General features: G+C 37.6%; 1 protein-coding gene and 1 pseudogene across 11 annotated transcripts in view; one reads left to right on the forward strand and one right to left on the reverse strand.

Annotated features, from left to right (window-relative positions):
* The window catches only part of PTBP3 (polypyrimidine tract binding protein 3), a 124,162-nt gene that overhangs the window by 3,933 nt on the left and 103,277 nt on the right, over positions 1–16,952 (forward strand). For 4 of the 11 annotated variants that reach the window (XM_027614598.2, XM_027614599.2, XM_027614609.2 and 1 more), the window contains one exon: positions 794–827. The exons of the other annotated variants lie outside the window; for them this stretch is intronic. In XM_027614598.2, the coding sequence (XP_027470399.1) occupies positions 794–827 (34 nt within the window). The remainder of the gene's footprint in view (positions 1–793; positions 828–16,952) is intronic. 11 annotated transcript variants of the gene reach the window in all.
* Positions 5,952–6,648, reverse strand: LOC113934068 (annotated as a pseudogene).

A 16,952-nucleotide genomic window follows, 5' to 3' on the forward strand; every position in this document is an offset into this window, starting at 1 on the left:
GGTTAAGGGATGTGGTTTTTAACACAGTGAATATTTGCTTTCAGGAGGCTAATTAACTTTCTGCATTTTTCCCACAGCCTGAAAAGGTCCTTTTTCATTATTTTGGATAGTTAGAAAAGAAACAACAAACCACTAGTCAATGTGTCTTTCTAGTTCTTCCTCAAATTCCAACTGTCTTGTGTGTGTGTACGTTTTCATTTCCTCCTGAGATAATTTATACTTAAACACAGTTTTGATGTGGTAGAGTTTTTTTTTAAAAAGCAGATCTTTGAAAATTTTCATGTCTGAAATTTGATATTTGCATTTATTTTAGTTCTGAGAGACTATCTTGGTTTTATTTTGGTGAGCTGTTTCGGGCGGTAGATACAAATTTGCAAGATACCTTCTATTTCTGTAAAAGCCACTCACAGTTTTGCTTCATTTAAAATTTTAAAACATGATAATTCAGACCAGTGATTTAAAAGAATGAGCTTTGGTGATTTTGAGTTTTGATTTGGATTTGTTAATAGAGGTAAATGGATAAACACATATTACTTGTTTTATGGAAACACAGCTATAATTTAATAGAGTTTGATTTACTATTTGTTTCTTACATTGTGGTTAAAGCTTTGCTAGACTGTCCCATCACTTTTCTTTGTATTAACATTTCACAACTCATCACGTTCTTATTTTTATTTTTATTTTTATTATTATAATGCTTTTCCTTTTTTTCTTTAATCTTATTATCTCTGTCTTTTAAAAACTTGTTCTCTAACTTTGTTTTCCATTTTCTCTTTTTACTTTTTCCATACAGTGTTGTTACAGATCTTATAGCAGTCGGTTTAAAGGTAGGACTCTTTTACTATCCTTTCATAAGCTTTTTTTAAATCTTGGTTTCGGCATTTTTTTTTCCAGTGGTGATATCATCTCACCTGTTCATAAAATTATCTTTTTTACTGTGTGATAATAGTCTTTCATTTTTATTTAGCTCCAAAATAAGTGGACTTGTAGTTGATTTTGGATTTTACATATTTATAGAGGGGCTACAATATTATCGTATATCTAAAATGTGAACAAAAAGTTTAGCCCGAAGTTTTACTTGAACTCTCAGAGTTTGTTTGATTTTGTTTTGTTTTGTTTTAGCAATTAAATGTAGCCTAGGCTGTATTTCCCTATCATGTTTGTTCTTGTATTTTCTCTTGGATGTGTTTTTGAGTAATAAAATAATCATAGCAGCTAAAGTTTCTTCAATTCCTAGTATGTGCCAGCTGCTGTACACCTGTTTCACTAATTGTAACAGTCCTTCAAGGTAGGTATTAATAAATTCCCATTTTAGAGATGGAAGATAGGTTCAGAAAGTTTGTTTTCAAGGTGTGGTGCACCAGAGTTCAAACCCGTGTCTTCCTGGTTCCAAAGCCTGACTTTTTTTTTTTTTTTTTAATATAACTAGCTGCCAGTAATAAGGGTGCTGTCTAGAAAGTGAACAGGAGAGCTGCATAATTAATATTTTACAGTAATAACTCTTCTAAGTTGTTACATTAGTTTTATCAGTCTTCTCATTTATTGAATTCTAAAATATAAATCAAGTAAGCAATGTTCACCAGTATGAGACTTTTAAAATATAAATGGGTGTTTTAAGGTTTCCTTTAGCAATTTGATATTTGATATACCTGAGTTGAGAATCTAGTTCTAGAGGCCACTTATAGTTTGGATTACTATAGAAAACAAAAATAAATAATTCATGTTTATATTATATGTATTTTATGTAAAATTGTTTCACTACTTTCTGTCCTTCATCTTTTCATCATCTCCTTGCTAGCAATTTCAGCACTTCCACATTTGCAGTTATTAGATCTGGTGGTGCTGGTCATCTTCTAATACCTTAAAAAATAAGCATAATAGCTTACGAAACTAACAATAGGATTCTGAGATTAACATAATAGGGAACTACTGCTTATACTGTCTTTTGAAATTGGGTGGAGTTAGCTTACTTTGGCAAACTTTGAACATATTTTGTGAATTGAAAATAAATGGAGGAACCTCTTTAGTGAGATATGCTTTTCTCTTCTTCTCCCCGCCCCCCCCCCCCCATACTTAAGTCACTTTCTTTTGGGAATTGACACTAGGAGATACAGAAAGTGCAGGCTCATATCTAGGATCACTTTTGGTGTCTCTGTAGGTACCGGTGAGGGAAAGGATATTTAAAGTGAATGTTGTGTGGTTTTAGCTGAAAAGTAATTTGTGATTCTAGAGTTTATCTCGCAAAAATGAATACATGAGACATTTAAAATAAAACTTACATTTTTGAGTTGAGAAATTATGCTTGATGGGCTATTATGCCTTTTTTACTACAGGGAAAAATATATCTTAGTGATAAATATAAGAAAAAGATCAGGCATGGCAACCAGATTTGAATACATGATTTGGATTTCTGACTACCTGTTTAGCAGCAGGTGCTCTGAAAACAAAGATCAGATCCTACTCTGAAGAAAAAATAAGCTGATTTAGTTGTTTCACTAGGCAGTCTATATTTTTATAGATTTAAATACTGGAAATGTCTGTAAAATTACTCATTATATGGAGAATTTCTCCTAAGATTGTTCTGCTTCTTTCTTGGATCCCATCCAAGGAGTTTAGTTACCAGGTAATAGGCTAATAAGGCTCATAATTCATCTAGATTGAATAAACCAAAGTTAGCAAATTATAAGTCCTTTAAGAATGTCAGTTACTTACCTTCCTCTGCTATCTGAATATGATGATACAACACATAGTTTTAGCCAGTGGCAAGAGTGGATTTCAGGTTATGCTCCATAAGTTGCTTTCCCGGATTCAGAGAAATAATACGAGTTTCATTTTTAAAGAATTAAAGATATCCTTAAATATGAAATGCTTTATTTTAGGGAAAGAAAGCTGAATTGTTTTTAGAGATGACTGATAATGTACACGTATCAAGAACTTTATTATACCAGATAAATCAAACTGTCAACATTGTGGGTAACATAGCTTTTTGTGTGTGTGTACCTAAGTGTATTTTAAATTTCCAGCTTATACTAGTTTATCTGAAACTCAAATATTTCCCATATTTGTGTTTTTTTTCCCCAAAGTACTATAGTAGTTATTAGAACAAATGATTTTTGGGCACTTGGGTGGCTCAGGCTGTTGAGTCTAGCTTTGGCTCAGGTCATGATCTGGGATTGAGCCCCTTTTTGGGCTCCCCCTGGAGTTTGCTTTCTCCCCTCCCTCCCCCCCCACTCTCTCTCTCTCTCTCTCTCTCTCTCTCTCTCCTTTTCTCTGTCTCATAAGAGGGGGAAGGGGGAGAGGGAGAGGAAGAGGGAGAGAAGCAGACTCCCTGTTGAGCTGGGAGCCTGATGCTGCTCAATCTCACAACCCCGAGATCATGGCCTGAGTCAAAATCAAGAATCGGCCACTTAACCGACAGCCACCCAGGCTCTCCTAAAATATGATTTTTTAAAATGATGATACTCCATATGTTTTCTGGGTAGTCTTCCTATTTTAAATGATTAGGTGCGTATAGAAAAACTCATGTTTAGTGGACTAAAATTGGCTTCTAATAATTATCATGCCTGTCAGTATAAAGGAAAGAACGAAACAGCATATTTAAATTAATTTTGAAGACCAACTTTTTATTTGCTTGACCAGAGCTTAGCAAAGTACAGCCTGTGGACCAAATCCAGCTTGCCACCTGTTTTGTAAATAGTTTTGTTGGAACACAGCCATGCTAATTCCATATTGTCTGGTAATTTTCACAATCGAATGGTAGAGTTGAATAGTTGTAGCAGTTGATCATATGACCACAAAGCCTAAAATATTTACTTTCTGACCCTTTTCAGAAAAAGCTTGCCTGCTGCTGTGCTTGAGCTATACAAAATATAGAAGGCCATTGCTGGAATTTTTTTTTTAATTGGGCTATAATTTACATAGAGTGAAATGCATAGTTTTCAAGGGTACAGTGCAATAAATTTTATCAAATGTATCCACCTGTGTTTCCTCCTCCCCAGTCAAGGCACTAGAACATCACTGTAAAATGTTCTTTGTTGTCTTTTTCCAGACTCATTCTAGAAAACTGTTCTGATTTCTATCATCATAGATTATTTTTTCCTGTTTCTGAACTTAATATAAATGGAATGAAATATTTACGCATCATATATACAGTGTAAACTTTTTGATGTCTGGCTTCTTTTACTCAGCAAATGATTATTTATAGATTGATTGATTTATTTTAGAGGGGAGGGGCAGAGGGAGAGGGGGCCACACTGTCTCGGCCCCATCTCATGACCCTGAGATCACCACCTGAGCTGAAACCAAGAGTCCCTTGCTCAACTGGTCGCTCAACCGGCCGACTGAGCCAGCCAGGCGCCCTTCAGCAAAATGATTTTTAGATTCAACCATGTTACATGTATCAGTAGTTCATTATTTTTATTTCTGAGAGTATTCCATTATGTGAATGTATTACAGTATTTAAAATCTATTCTCATGTTGGTAGATGTTTGGTTCTTTCCAGATTTGGGCTACAATGAATAAAGCTGCTATAAGCATTTGTTTATGTCTCTGGGTAGATGTAGGTTTCATTCTACAGCATAGGGAGTAGTAGAATTAGATAATGTGTATGTTTAAATTTGTAACAAACTCTCAAACTATTTTGTTAAATATTGTACCACTTTATACTCTTAACTAGCTTTGTATTAGACTTTAGGTTGCCCACATCCTTATTTACATGTACATATTGCCAGTCTTCACTTGTATCCATTCTAATGGTTGTAACCAGAATTGCTAACAGTAGCTCATTATAGTTTTAATTTGCACTGACCTCATGGCTTGTAGTGGTGCTTACCTTTTTGTGTATTTCTACCCTTTCATGTGTTTTTAGTCATTCACTTACCTTTTGTGAATGTCTATTAAGTCTTTTACCGATTTTTTTTTAAAGATTTATTTATTGGGGCGCCTGGGTGGCTCGGTTGAGTGGCTGCCTTTGGCTGGGTCATGGTCCAGGGGCCCTGGGATTGAGCCCTGCATCGGGCTCCCTCTTCAGCAGGGAGTCTGCTTCTCCCTTTGTCTCTCCCCTCCCCCCACGATCTCTCTCACGCTGTCTCTCAAATAAATAAAATCTTTTTTAAAAAAAATATTTATTTTTAGCGAGAGAGAGGGAGGAAGGGAAAGAGGGCATGGGGAGAGGGGCTGAGGGAGAAAGTCTTAAGCGGACTCTCTCTGAGCACAGAGACTGATTGGGGCTTGATCTCAGGACCCTGAGATCATGACCTGAGCCGAAACAAAGAGTTGGCTGCTTAACCAGGCGCTCCTTTTACCTATTTTTTAATTTTAATTCTATTTATTATTTTTAATTTTTTAAAAATTTATTTATTTGAGAGAGAGAGGGAGCAGAGGGAGAGGGAAAAGCAGGTTCCCCACTGAGCAGGGAGCCAATGCAGGGCTGGATCCCAGGACACTAGGATCCTGACCTGGGCCAAAAGCAGATAAAAGCCACCCAGGTGCCCCGAGTAAGGTCTTTTTTTAATCTTCTCTGACAATTTGTCTCTTAATTGGTATATATAGACCATTCACACTTCAAGGGATGATTTAGTTGGATTAATATCTAGCTTGTTCATAACTGTTTTCTATTGTTAAAAAAATCAACCTAGGAAATTTGAAGATCTAATTGGATTTATTCAGCAATTCATGAATCAGGCAGCATCCCAGCTAACAAGTAGAGGGGAGCTTCGAGGTGTTGTACAACATAGGTTTTTATAGGAAGGAAGGTGGGGCAAGAAGTTACTAGCGAAAGAAAAGATTGTTTAGGCAAGATCACCTTCTTTTACCGGGGTCTTAATATGCAGATTACTTCATCTTCCTTTGGGGAATTGAGAGGGCCCTGTGACAGATTACCTTATTGATGCTGAACAGAAAATTCCTGACTGTCCAGATTTCATGATTTATCTTTTTTTTTTTTTCCATTGAGGCATTTTATTTCCAAGTATGTATTACATCCCTAGAAAAAGAATCCCAGGATTTTCCTTCCTGTGTGTTTTCGTCTTGCTTCTTCATGGTCCATGATGCCAGCTGAGGTTGTCAGTACAATGAAACCAAACTGGCAGGACGGGAGCAGGTTATTCTGCCATTTTTCTAGATCTTTCAGTTGCACATCAGATCTGGGACTGATCACTCCACACTTGTTTAACCTGCCCGTGAGGTTCACAATAATTTTCCCCGCTCTGTGATCATCAAGGATTTTCAAATTCGCCAATGTAACCATGCTTCATCATCACACTGAGAAACGGGACGATGACTGGAGCACGGCCTAATAAGAACCTGGCGTTTGCCTCTCTTCTCAGCATTGTTAATGCTCTTGAGAGCATCTGCCAGGACATTCATGCGCACCATTATGGCGGTACGGAAAGATGGCAGAAAGTCATGATTTGTCTTAAGTGATGCCATGTTGGGCCTGTGGTTTTCTTTGTAACACTATTCATTGACTTGTTTTTTGTTTCATTTTCTTCCTCCTCTGGTTTTAATTGAACAATTTGTATGATTTTATACTTACTTTAAACATTTTTTTAGTGGTTGCCCTATACATTTCTAATGTGTGCAGTATACAAACATTAGCTCCTCAAAGTCCACCTTCAGATAACACTACACTGCTTTATGTACACCTTATGACAGCATTTTCATTTACTCCTTCCTGTCCCTTATGACACTGTTACCCTTCATTTCACTTAACCAAATGCAATAATCATCCAGTGCATTGTTACGATTATGACATCATGTTAACAGTTATCTTTCAGATCAATTAAGAATAAGATGTATATTTTATTTTACCTTCATCTAGTCCCTCTCCCACAGTCTTCCTTTCCTTATGTGGATCTGAGTTTCTGATGTATATAATTTTCCTTCTCTCCAAAGAAAAACTTTTTTTTTTTTAAGATTTTATTTATTCATTTGAGAGAGAGAGCACCTGCACGCACACACATGGGGGAGGTGAGGAGAAGCCGACTCCCTGTTGAGCAGGGAGCCAGACATGGGGCTGGATCCCAGACCTGGAGATCATGAATTGAGCTGAAAGCAGACACTTAACCATCTGAGCTAACCCAGGCTCTTCTCCAAAGAACTTTTTTTTTCTTTTAACTTTTATTGCAGAGCAGGTCTACTGACAATTTTCTTGGTTTTTGTCTGAGAAAGTCTTTATTTCTCCTTTACCTTTTTTTTTTTTTTTTTTAAAGTAGGCTCCATGCCCGGTGTGGAGCCCAGTTCAGGGCTCGGACACATCAAGACCTGAGCAGAGACCAAGAGTTGGACACTTAACTGAATGAGGCACCCAGGCGCCCGCCCCATCCTTTACTTTTGAAGGATGCTTTTCATGTAGAATTCTAGGTTAGTGGGTGTTTTTTTTTTTCTTAATACTTTAAATATTTCATTCTACTTTCTTGATGCTTGTGGTGTTTCTGATGAGAAAGAAACCTGTAATTCTTACCTTTATTCCTCTCTATGCATGTAAGGTATTTTTTCCTGTCTTTTTCCCAAGATCTTCAATATTTTCTTTATTTGGACTCTTATTTGAAATAGGGTTTTAAGGGTTCTTTATATATTCTAGGTGTAAGTCTCTTTTTAGATATGTGTTGTGAATATTTTCTCTCAGTCTGTTGCTTGTCTATTCATTTCTTTTTTTTTTTTAAAGATTTTATTTATTTATTTGAGAGAGAGAATGAGATAGAGCATGAGAGGGGGGAGGGTCAGAGGGAGAAGCAGACTCCCTACTGAGCAGGGACCCCGATGTGGGACTCGATCCTGGGACTCCCAGGGTCATGACCTGAGCTGAAGGCAGTTGCTTAACCAACTGAGCCACCCAGGCGCCCTGTCTATTCATTTCTTAATGGTGTCTTGATAAATAGGAGAATTTAATTTTGATAAATTCCTTTTCCATTTTTTGGTTATGGCTTTCTCTTCTTGTCTAAGAAATCGGCTTATCCCAAGGGTAGAAAGATATTCTATTTATTTGTTTTAAGAAGCCTGTACTTTTGGGACGCCTCGGTGGCTTAGTCGATTAAGAGTCTGCCTTTGGCTCAGGTCATGATCTCAGGGTCCTGGGATCAAGTCCCACATTGGGCTCCTTGCTCATCGGGGAGCCTGCTTCTCCCTCTGCCTGCTGCTCACCCTGCTTGTTCTCTCTCTCTCTCTGACAAATAAATAAATAAAATCTAAAAAAAGTTTGTACTTTGAACTTTTATGAAAGGTTAGGTCTGAGATGAATCTCAAGATTTGTTCTTGTGTGTGGTAGAGGTGGGGATTGACTTGTTTCCATATGGTTATCTAGTTAGTTCAGCACCTTTTGTTAAAAAGATTCTCCTTTCTGTAATTAATTGTTTTGGTACCATTATTTGAAAATCAGCTCACCATTTGTGAGTGTGTCTATTTATGCATGCTGAATTTTTACCCATTATCTATTTACTGTGTTAATCTCACACTGTCTTTATAACAATGGATTTATAGTGTGTCTTAAAATCAAGTAGCCTAGGGGCACCTGGGTGGCTCACTCGTTAAGCATCTGCCTTCGGCTCAGGTCATGATCCCAGGATCCTGGGATCGCCCCGCATGGGGCTCACTGCTCAGCTGTGTTTCTCCCTCTCCCACTCCCCCTGCTTGTGTTCCCTCTCTCTCTGTGTCTCTCTGGCAAATAAGTAAATAAAATCTTTTAAAAAAAAAATCAAGTAGTGTAGGTCCAACTTTGTTCGTCTTTATCAATATTGTTTTAGCTATACTAAGTCATTTGCATTTTACTTAAAAATTTACAATTAGCTCATCAGTTTCTATTTAGAAGCTGGGATAATGACTGGGATTTCACAGACTATATAGGTCAATTAGGGAGAAGTTGACGTTTCAACCATACTGAGTCTTGTAATCTGTAGAATAGAGTATTTCAATTTTTTAGGTCTTCTGTAATTTCTTTTAGTGCTGTTTTGTAATTTTCAGTGTACAGGTTTACATGTATATTTTAAATGTATCCCTTTTTTTTGTATGGCAAATTGTGTTCTTGTCAGTATACAGAAATACTGTATCACGTTTACTCTGTAATTTATTGCTGTTACTGTATTTTTTTAAATGCTTAGGATTTTTTTTTATGTATATGATCATGTCATCTGTAAATAAAGTTTTATTTCTTCCTTCCCAGTCTGGATGATTTTTTTTCTTGCCTTAATTCAAAATTTAAGACCTCCAGTATGATGCTAAGTAGAGGTGACAACAACCTTATCTTCTTCCTGCTCATAAGGGAAAGTAGTCCATCTTTGTTAGCTGTAGGTTTTTCTTAGATGCCTTTCTCATGTTGAAAAATTGCTTTCTGTTCATTGTTTACTGTTTTTTATTAACATGAATGGATGTTGGATTTGGATCTTTCAAGGAATTTGTACATTGGAGCTAAATTGTTGACTATACGGGCATAAAATTGCTCATATTTTCTTATCTTGTTAATCTGTCTAGGATCTGTAATGATTTCCATCTTTTCAGTTCTGTTACTGGTAATTCATGTTCTTTCTTTTCTTTCTTTCTTTCTTGCACTGATTGGTCTAGCTAGAGGTTTTCAGTATTACTGATCTTTTTCAAAAGGCAATTTTTGGTTTCATTTATTTTCTCTTGGTTGACTTTTCTATTTCATCACTTTGACTCCATTATTAAGATTTATTCTCTTACATTTTCTGTGGGTCAGGAATCTAGGTATGGCTCAGCTGAGTCCTCTGACTTTGGGACTGTTACATAAGAGTGTTATCAAGGTGTTGGTAGATGCTGCAGTCGTTTTCTGTGGAAGAATCTGCTTCCAAGCTCATTCATATGACTGGCAGGAGTCCGTTCCTCCTAGGCTGTTGATCTGAGGGCCTCACTTCCTCATTTCTTGTTGGCTTAAGGCTGCACTGTTTCTTGCCACCTGGGTCTCTCAATAGTACGCTTGCCTCGGCAACTTGTTTCTCCCAAGTAACCAATAGACAGAGTAAGAGTTAAGCCAAAGTCAGTCTTTTGAAACCTAATCTGGGAGGGGGCAACCTATCACTTTTGCTAAAGTATTCTGCTCCTAGAGGCAGGTCACTAGGTGTAGCCTACACCGAAGGGTAGGGTGTTACACCTGGGTGTGAATACTAGGCAGTGGGGACCATCTTAAAAGGTTTGCTTACTACTCCAGAAGAGAAATTGCAGAGTGGTGTAGGGGTAATGCACATGTTCAGCTTTACTAGATAGTTCCAGAGTACTAATTGGCAGTGTTTGAGAGTTACTATTACTCCAAATTCTCACCAGCACTTGGTATTTTCACTTGAGATACTTTTTTTTAAAGATTTTATTTATTGGGGCGCCTGGGTGGCTCAGTCGATAAGCGTCTGCCTTCGGCTCAGGTCATATTCCCAGGGTCCTGGGATCGAACCCCGTATCAGGCTCCCTGCTCTGCGGGAAGCCTGCTTTTCCCTCTCCCACTCCCCCTGCTTGTGTTCCCTCTCTGGCTGTCTCTCTCTGTGTCAAATAAATAAAATAAAATAAATTTTTATTTATTTATTAGAGAAGGAGAGACAGTGAGAGAGTATAAGCAGGGAGGAGAGGGAGAAGCGGGCTCCCCGCAGAGCAAGGAGCCCGATGCAGGTCTTGATCACAGGACCCTGGGATCATGACCTGAGCTGAAGGCAGATGCTTAACTGACTGAGCCACCCAGGCACCCCTCACTTGAGATATTTTAATGTAATCATTTTAGTGCTATATATTTTCCTCTAAACACAGCTTTAGCCACATCCCAAAAGTTGGATTTGTTCTGTTTTCATTTTTATCGAGTAAATAAAACTGCGAGACTGTAGGAGGTAATAAGTAACTTAAATGAAATGTACAAATTCCTTTAAAGACAGAAAATATTAAGTGACCAAAACTGACATGAGTTAGAAAGTATTCCCTTTCATATATTTTTTAAAGATTTTATTTATTTATTAGAGAAAATGAGAGAGAGAGCGAGCACATGAGGGGGGGAGGGTCAGAGGGAGAAGCAGGCTCCCCGCTGAGCAGGGAGCCCGTTGTGGGACTTGATCCCGGGACTCCAGGATCATGACCTGAGCCGAAGGCAGTCGCCCAACCAACTAGTATTCCCTTTTATAAAAAGAGTTTGTATAAGATTAATGTTATTTGTTCCTTAAATCTTTGATAAAATTCAGTATAGCTATTTGTGGTAAAGTTTTTAATTATGAACTAAGTTTTTAAAAAAATAGATCCTATGTTAATTCCGATTTTAAATTTCTTTAGCTGTATCCCACAGATTTTGTTATACCAGTGCGTGCAGGTGTGGGGGAAGGGCAGAGGGGAAGTATCTCCAAGCAGACTCCGTGCTGAGCTAGGAGCCAGAAACAGGGCTGGATCCCACAACCCATGAGATCACCACCCGAGCCAAAACCCAAGAGTTGTATGCTTAACCAACTGAGCCACTCAGAGGCCCCTGATATACTGGGTTTTTATTTTCACTCAGTTTAAACTATTTTCTGTTGTGATTTGTCCTGTGACCCATGATTGTTTTCTGTGTGTGTGGTTTAATTTCTAAATATTTAAGGTTTTTCCAGATACCTTCATGTTACTGGTTTTTTTAATGTTACTTTGAATCAGTTTAGTCTTTTTACGTTTCCTGAACTTTGTTTTTTGTTTTGTTTTTTATTAACATATAATGTATTATTTGTTTCAGTGGTACAGGTCCGTGACTCCATCAGTCTTAAACAATTCACAGCACTTATCATAGTACATACCCTCCCCAATGTCCCATCACCCAGCCACCCCATCCCTCCTACCCCCCTCCACTCCAGCAACCCTCAGTTTGTTTCCTGAGATTAAGTGTCTCTTATAGTTTGTCTCCCTCTCTGGTTTCGTCTTGTTTCATTTTCCCCCCTCTCTTCGCCTATGATCCTCTGTCTTGTTTCTCAAATTCCTCATATCAATGAGATCATATAATACTTATCTTTCTCTGGCTTATTTCCCTTAGCATAATTACCCTCTAGTTCCATGCACATCGTTGCAAATGGCAAGAGTTCTTTTGTTTTGATGGCTGCATAATATTCCATTGTGTATATATACACCACTTCTTCTTTATCCATTCTTCTGTTGATGGGCATCTAGGCTCTTTCCATAGTTTGGCTATTGTGGATGGTGCTGCTATAAACATTGGGGTGCACGTGCCCCTTCAGATCACTACATTTGTATCTTTGGGGTAAATACCCAGTAGTGCAATTGCTGGGTCGTAGGGTAGCTCTATTTTCAACTTTTTGGGGAACCTCCATACTGTTTTCCAGAGTGGCTGCACAGCTTGCATTCCCACCAACGATGTAGGAGGGTTCCCCTTTCTCCACATCCTCACCAACATCTGTCGTTTCCTGACTTGTTAATTTTAACCATTCTGATTGGTGTGAGGTGGTATCTCGTTGAGGTTTTGATTTGTGTTTCCCTGTTGCCCAGTGATGTTGAGCACTTTTTCATGTGTCAGTTGGCCATTTGGATGTCTTTGTAGAAATGTCTGTTCATGTCTTCCCCCTACTTTTTGATTGGATTATTTGTTCTTTGGGTGTTGAGTTTGATAAAATCTTTTTAGATTTTGGATACTAGCCCTTTATCTGATATGTCATTTGCAAATATCTTCTCCCATTCTGTCAGGTGTCTTTTGGTTTTGTTGACTGTTACCTTTGCTGTGCAAAAGCTTTTTATCTTGATGAAGTCCCAATAATTCATTTTTGCCCTCGCTTCCCTTGCCTTTGGTGATGTTTCTAGGAAGAAGTTGTTGCAGCTGAAGTCGAAGAGGTTGCTGCCTGTGTTCTCCTCAAGGATTTTGATGGATTCCTGTCTCACATTTAGGCCTTTAATCCATTAAGTCTATTTTGTGTGTGGTGTAAGGAAATGGTCCAGTTTCATTCTTCTGCATGTGGCTGTCCAATTTTCCCATCTCCATTTGTTGAAGAGACTGTCTTTTTTCCATTGGACATTCTTTCCTGCTTTGTCGAAGATTAGTTGGCCGTAGAGTTGAGGGTCCATTTCTGGGCTCTGTATTCTATTCCATTGATCTGTGTATCTGTTTTTGTGCTGGTACCATACTGTCTTGATGATTACAGCTTTGTAATAGAGCTTGAAATCTGGAATTGTGATGCCACCAGCTTAGCTTTTCTTTTTCAACATTCCTCTGGCTATTCGGGGACTTTTTTTTTTTTTTTAAGATTTTTATTTATTTGAGAGAGAGAGAAAGAGAGAGAGAGAGAGCCTGAGAGGGGGGAGGGTCAGAGGGAGAAGCAGACTCCCTGCTGAGCAGGGAGCCTGATGTGGGACTCTATCCCGGGACTCCAGGATCATGACCCGAGCCGAAGGCAGATGCTCAACCGACTGAGCCACCCAGGCGCCCCTATTCGGCGACTTTTCTGGTTCCATACAAATTTTAAAGGATTATTTGTTCCATTTCTTTGAAAAAAGTTGATGGTGGGTGCCTGGGTGGCTCAGTCATTAAGCGTCCCACTCCCCCTGCTTGTATTCCCTCCCTCACTGTCTCTGTCAAATAAATAAATAAATCTTTAAAAAAAAAAAAAAGTTGATGGTATTTTGATAGGGATTGCATTAAATGTGTAGATTGCTCTAGGTAGCATAGACATTTTCACAATATTTGTTCTTCCAATCCATGAGCATGGAAAGCTTTTCCATTTCTTTGTGTCTTCCTCAATTTCTTTCATGAATATTTATAGTTTTCTGAGTACAGATTCTTTGCCTCTTTGGTTAGATTTATGCCTAGCTATCTTAAGGTTTTGGTGCAATTGTTAAATGGGATCGACTCCTTAATTTCTCTTCCTGAAATTTGTTTTAATTTCAAGCATATGGTCTGTATGAATGGTATATATACATTTGAAAATAATGTATAGTTTACTTTTGTTGAGTGTATTGCCTTATAAATGTCAGTAAAATAAGCTGTTTGAAAATTCATGTCTTCTGGGGTGCCTGGTTGGCTCAGTCAGTAGAGCATCCAACTTTTTTTTTTTCTTAGATTTTATTTATTTATTTGACAGCACAAGCAGGGGGAGCAGCAGGCAGAGGGAGAGGGAGAAGTGGGCTCCTTGCTGAGCAGAGAGCCCGATGTGGGACTCGATCCCAAGACCCTGGGATCATGACCTGAGCCGAAGGCAGATCTTAACAACTGAGCTACCCAGGCACCTGAGCATCCAACTTTTGATCTTGGAGGTTGAGCCCCATATTGGCTGTACAGATTACTTAAAAAAAAACGAACAAAAAAAAAAACCACAAAAATTCAAGTCTTCTGATATACTTACTGTGATTTTCTTTTCTGTTAATTACTGAAAGAGGAGAGAATATTGGCATTTCCAGCCATAATTATGGATTTTTTAATTCTTTGTAGTTGTGACATTTCTTGCTTTATTGTGTAAGGTGTCCCTCACTTTGAGTTTATCCATTCCTTTGTAACTAGATTCAGGTTGGTTGTTTTTGGCAGGAATACCACAGAAATGGTGTTATCTTCTGAGTGTATTGTATCAGAATGCAAAGGATGTTGATTTGTCTTACTAGTTTTTTGATCACTTGGTTAAGATTGTGTTTGCCAGGTTTTCCACTGTAAATTTATTGTTTTTCCTTTGAAAGTTTGATCTCACCTGTAAAGCCATCTGGGCCTGGGTTGGGAGTAGAAGATGGGAGGTCTTTATTCAATATCTTTAATTCGTATGGTTTAATTCAAGTTCTCTGTTTCCTCTCACACTAATTTCGGAATTTTATATTTTTTCTAGGAATGCATTTATTTTATTTAAGTTTATTCTGCAGTTCATGTTAATTTTTAATCTCTGTAGTCCTCAGTTATTCTTTTTTTGTTCTGAATTGTTTGTTTCTTCTGTCCTTGACCTGTTATGCCAGAGGCCCAGGTATTGTTTTAAAAGAACCAGTTTTTGGTTTTTATTAATCCTTAAGTGATTTTTCAGTTCTTGATTTCATGGTTTTCTGGTCTTTAAAATTTTTTCTTCTTTCATGTTAGTTTGGGTTTGTTCTCTTCCTCCTTTTCTAACTTCTTTGAATTGGATATTTAGCCCACTGATTTTTAAATTGCCCTTTTTCAACTGTAAATTTATCTTAAAGTATTAAAACTGGAAACCATAAGTGTGTATTTTCATTTTATTATATCTGGTATTTTTACATTTTTCTTATGATTTAAAAAAATGTCCTTCTTAACTCAGGATTGTTTCCTGGTGTTAAAATTTAAGTTTCCAAACATTAGCTACTTTTTTGTTATTATTTCTAATTTTATTGTAAGGTTTCTGTTCAATATATTCTTTTGGATTATATTGAGATTTCTTTCTTTTATAAACTAATGTAGGGATTGGCAAACTATAACCCAAGGGCTAAATAGTTCACTGCCATCTGTTTTTATACATCCTGAAAGCTTAAATGCTAAAATGGCTTTTACACTTGCAAAGAGTAAAATAAATAAATAAATAAAAAGAATCAGAAGATTACTGTGTCTTATGACAAGTGAAAAATAGGTGAGATTTGCGTCTCAGTGTCTGTAAATGACGTTTTATGGAACACTGCCATGCTTATTCATTTTCTATTGTCTGTGGTTGCTTTTGTGTATTGTGGCAGAGACCATATGACCTGCAAAGCCTAAAATACTTAATATTTGGCCCTTTACAAATAGTTTGTCAACCTGATACAGTATCTTTTTTTGTGTGTATTCTTAGCTGGATATCTGTTTCTGCAGTCGACGTTATCTATTAACAAGTTATTGATTGTATTATTTGTTTTTTTTCTGGTCATATTTTGTATGTTTGTTCTATTTGTAAGAGGCATGTATTAACATTTCAACTCAACTGTTGATTTATCTTTTTTCCTTATTGTATTTCATCATAATGATCCAGAATTTTAGTTTTGGATTATACATATTTCTCATTTTCTCTAGAATTCAACTTTTTTTATTTAAGATTTATTTATTTTATTTTATTTAAGATTTATTTATTTGTTTATTTGACAGAGAGAGATAGCGAGAGCAGGAACACAAGCAGGGGGAGTGGGAGAGGGAGAAGCAGGCTTCCCGCAGAGCGGGAAGCTTGATGTGGGGCTTGGTCCCAGGACCCTGGGCTCATGACCCGAGCTGAAGGCAGACAGACGCTTAACGACTGAGCCACCCAGGCGCCCCTAAGATCTATTTATTTTAGGGGGAGAGAGTGTATGAGTGGGGGGGAGGGGCAGAGGGAGAAAGAGAGGGGAAGCAGACTCCCTGCTGAGCATGGACCTCAGGACCCTGAGATCATGACCTGAGCCAAAAACAAGAATTGGAGGCCCAACCAACTGAGCCACCCAGGCGCCCCTCAACTTTTTTTTTTCTAACAATATAAACTTCAAGATATCTGATCAGTTTCTTTTATCTCTCACATCATCTCTTAGCTTTGTTTTTCAATTGATCTGAGTGCTTTTTTCCAAAAAAAAAAAAAATTACTTTTTGTGTTGTGTGTGGCAAATTTTGTGAGGCTTATGTATCTCTGAGAATAATTCTTAGGCAGGAACAGAATTCAAAAACCTTTCTTCCAGCTTGTCCTCACACTGAGACCTTTGGGTTCTCAACTGTAGTTTGTAGCTACTTGTCTCCATCATCCCTCCCCCATGTACTAGTTCACATTGGACTTCAACTTCCTCAAGGTTTCTCTCTCATTATTTTGGTTCCTTAAAAAACCACACGTCTGCACGTTCTCCGTGGTTTTGGAGATGGGAATTAACAGTTCATGTTAATTTGCTAATTTCAGGCTTCAGATTAACCTGTTTATTACCAAGTACAGTGAGTACAAAGGACCATCACCTAGATACGTTATTGTGAAATTTTAGAATTCCATGAAGACATGACTGTGAAAGCTTTCTGGAGGGAAAAAACAAGTCACCTTCAAAGAAGTAAATGTCAGACTGGCATCTTACCAGCCACACTATGTGCTAAATGA

This window comes from Zalophus californianus, chromosome 13 (assembly GCF_009762305.2).
Source record: "Zalophus californianus isolate mZalCal1 chromosome 13, mZalCal1.pri.v2, whole genome shotgun sequence".
NCBI classification, from domain to species: Eukaryota; Metazoa; Chordata; class Mammalia; order Carnivora; family Otariidae; genus Zalophus; species Zalophus californianus.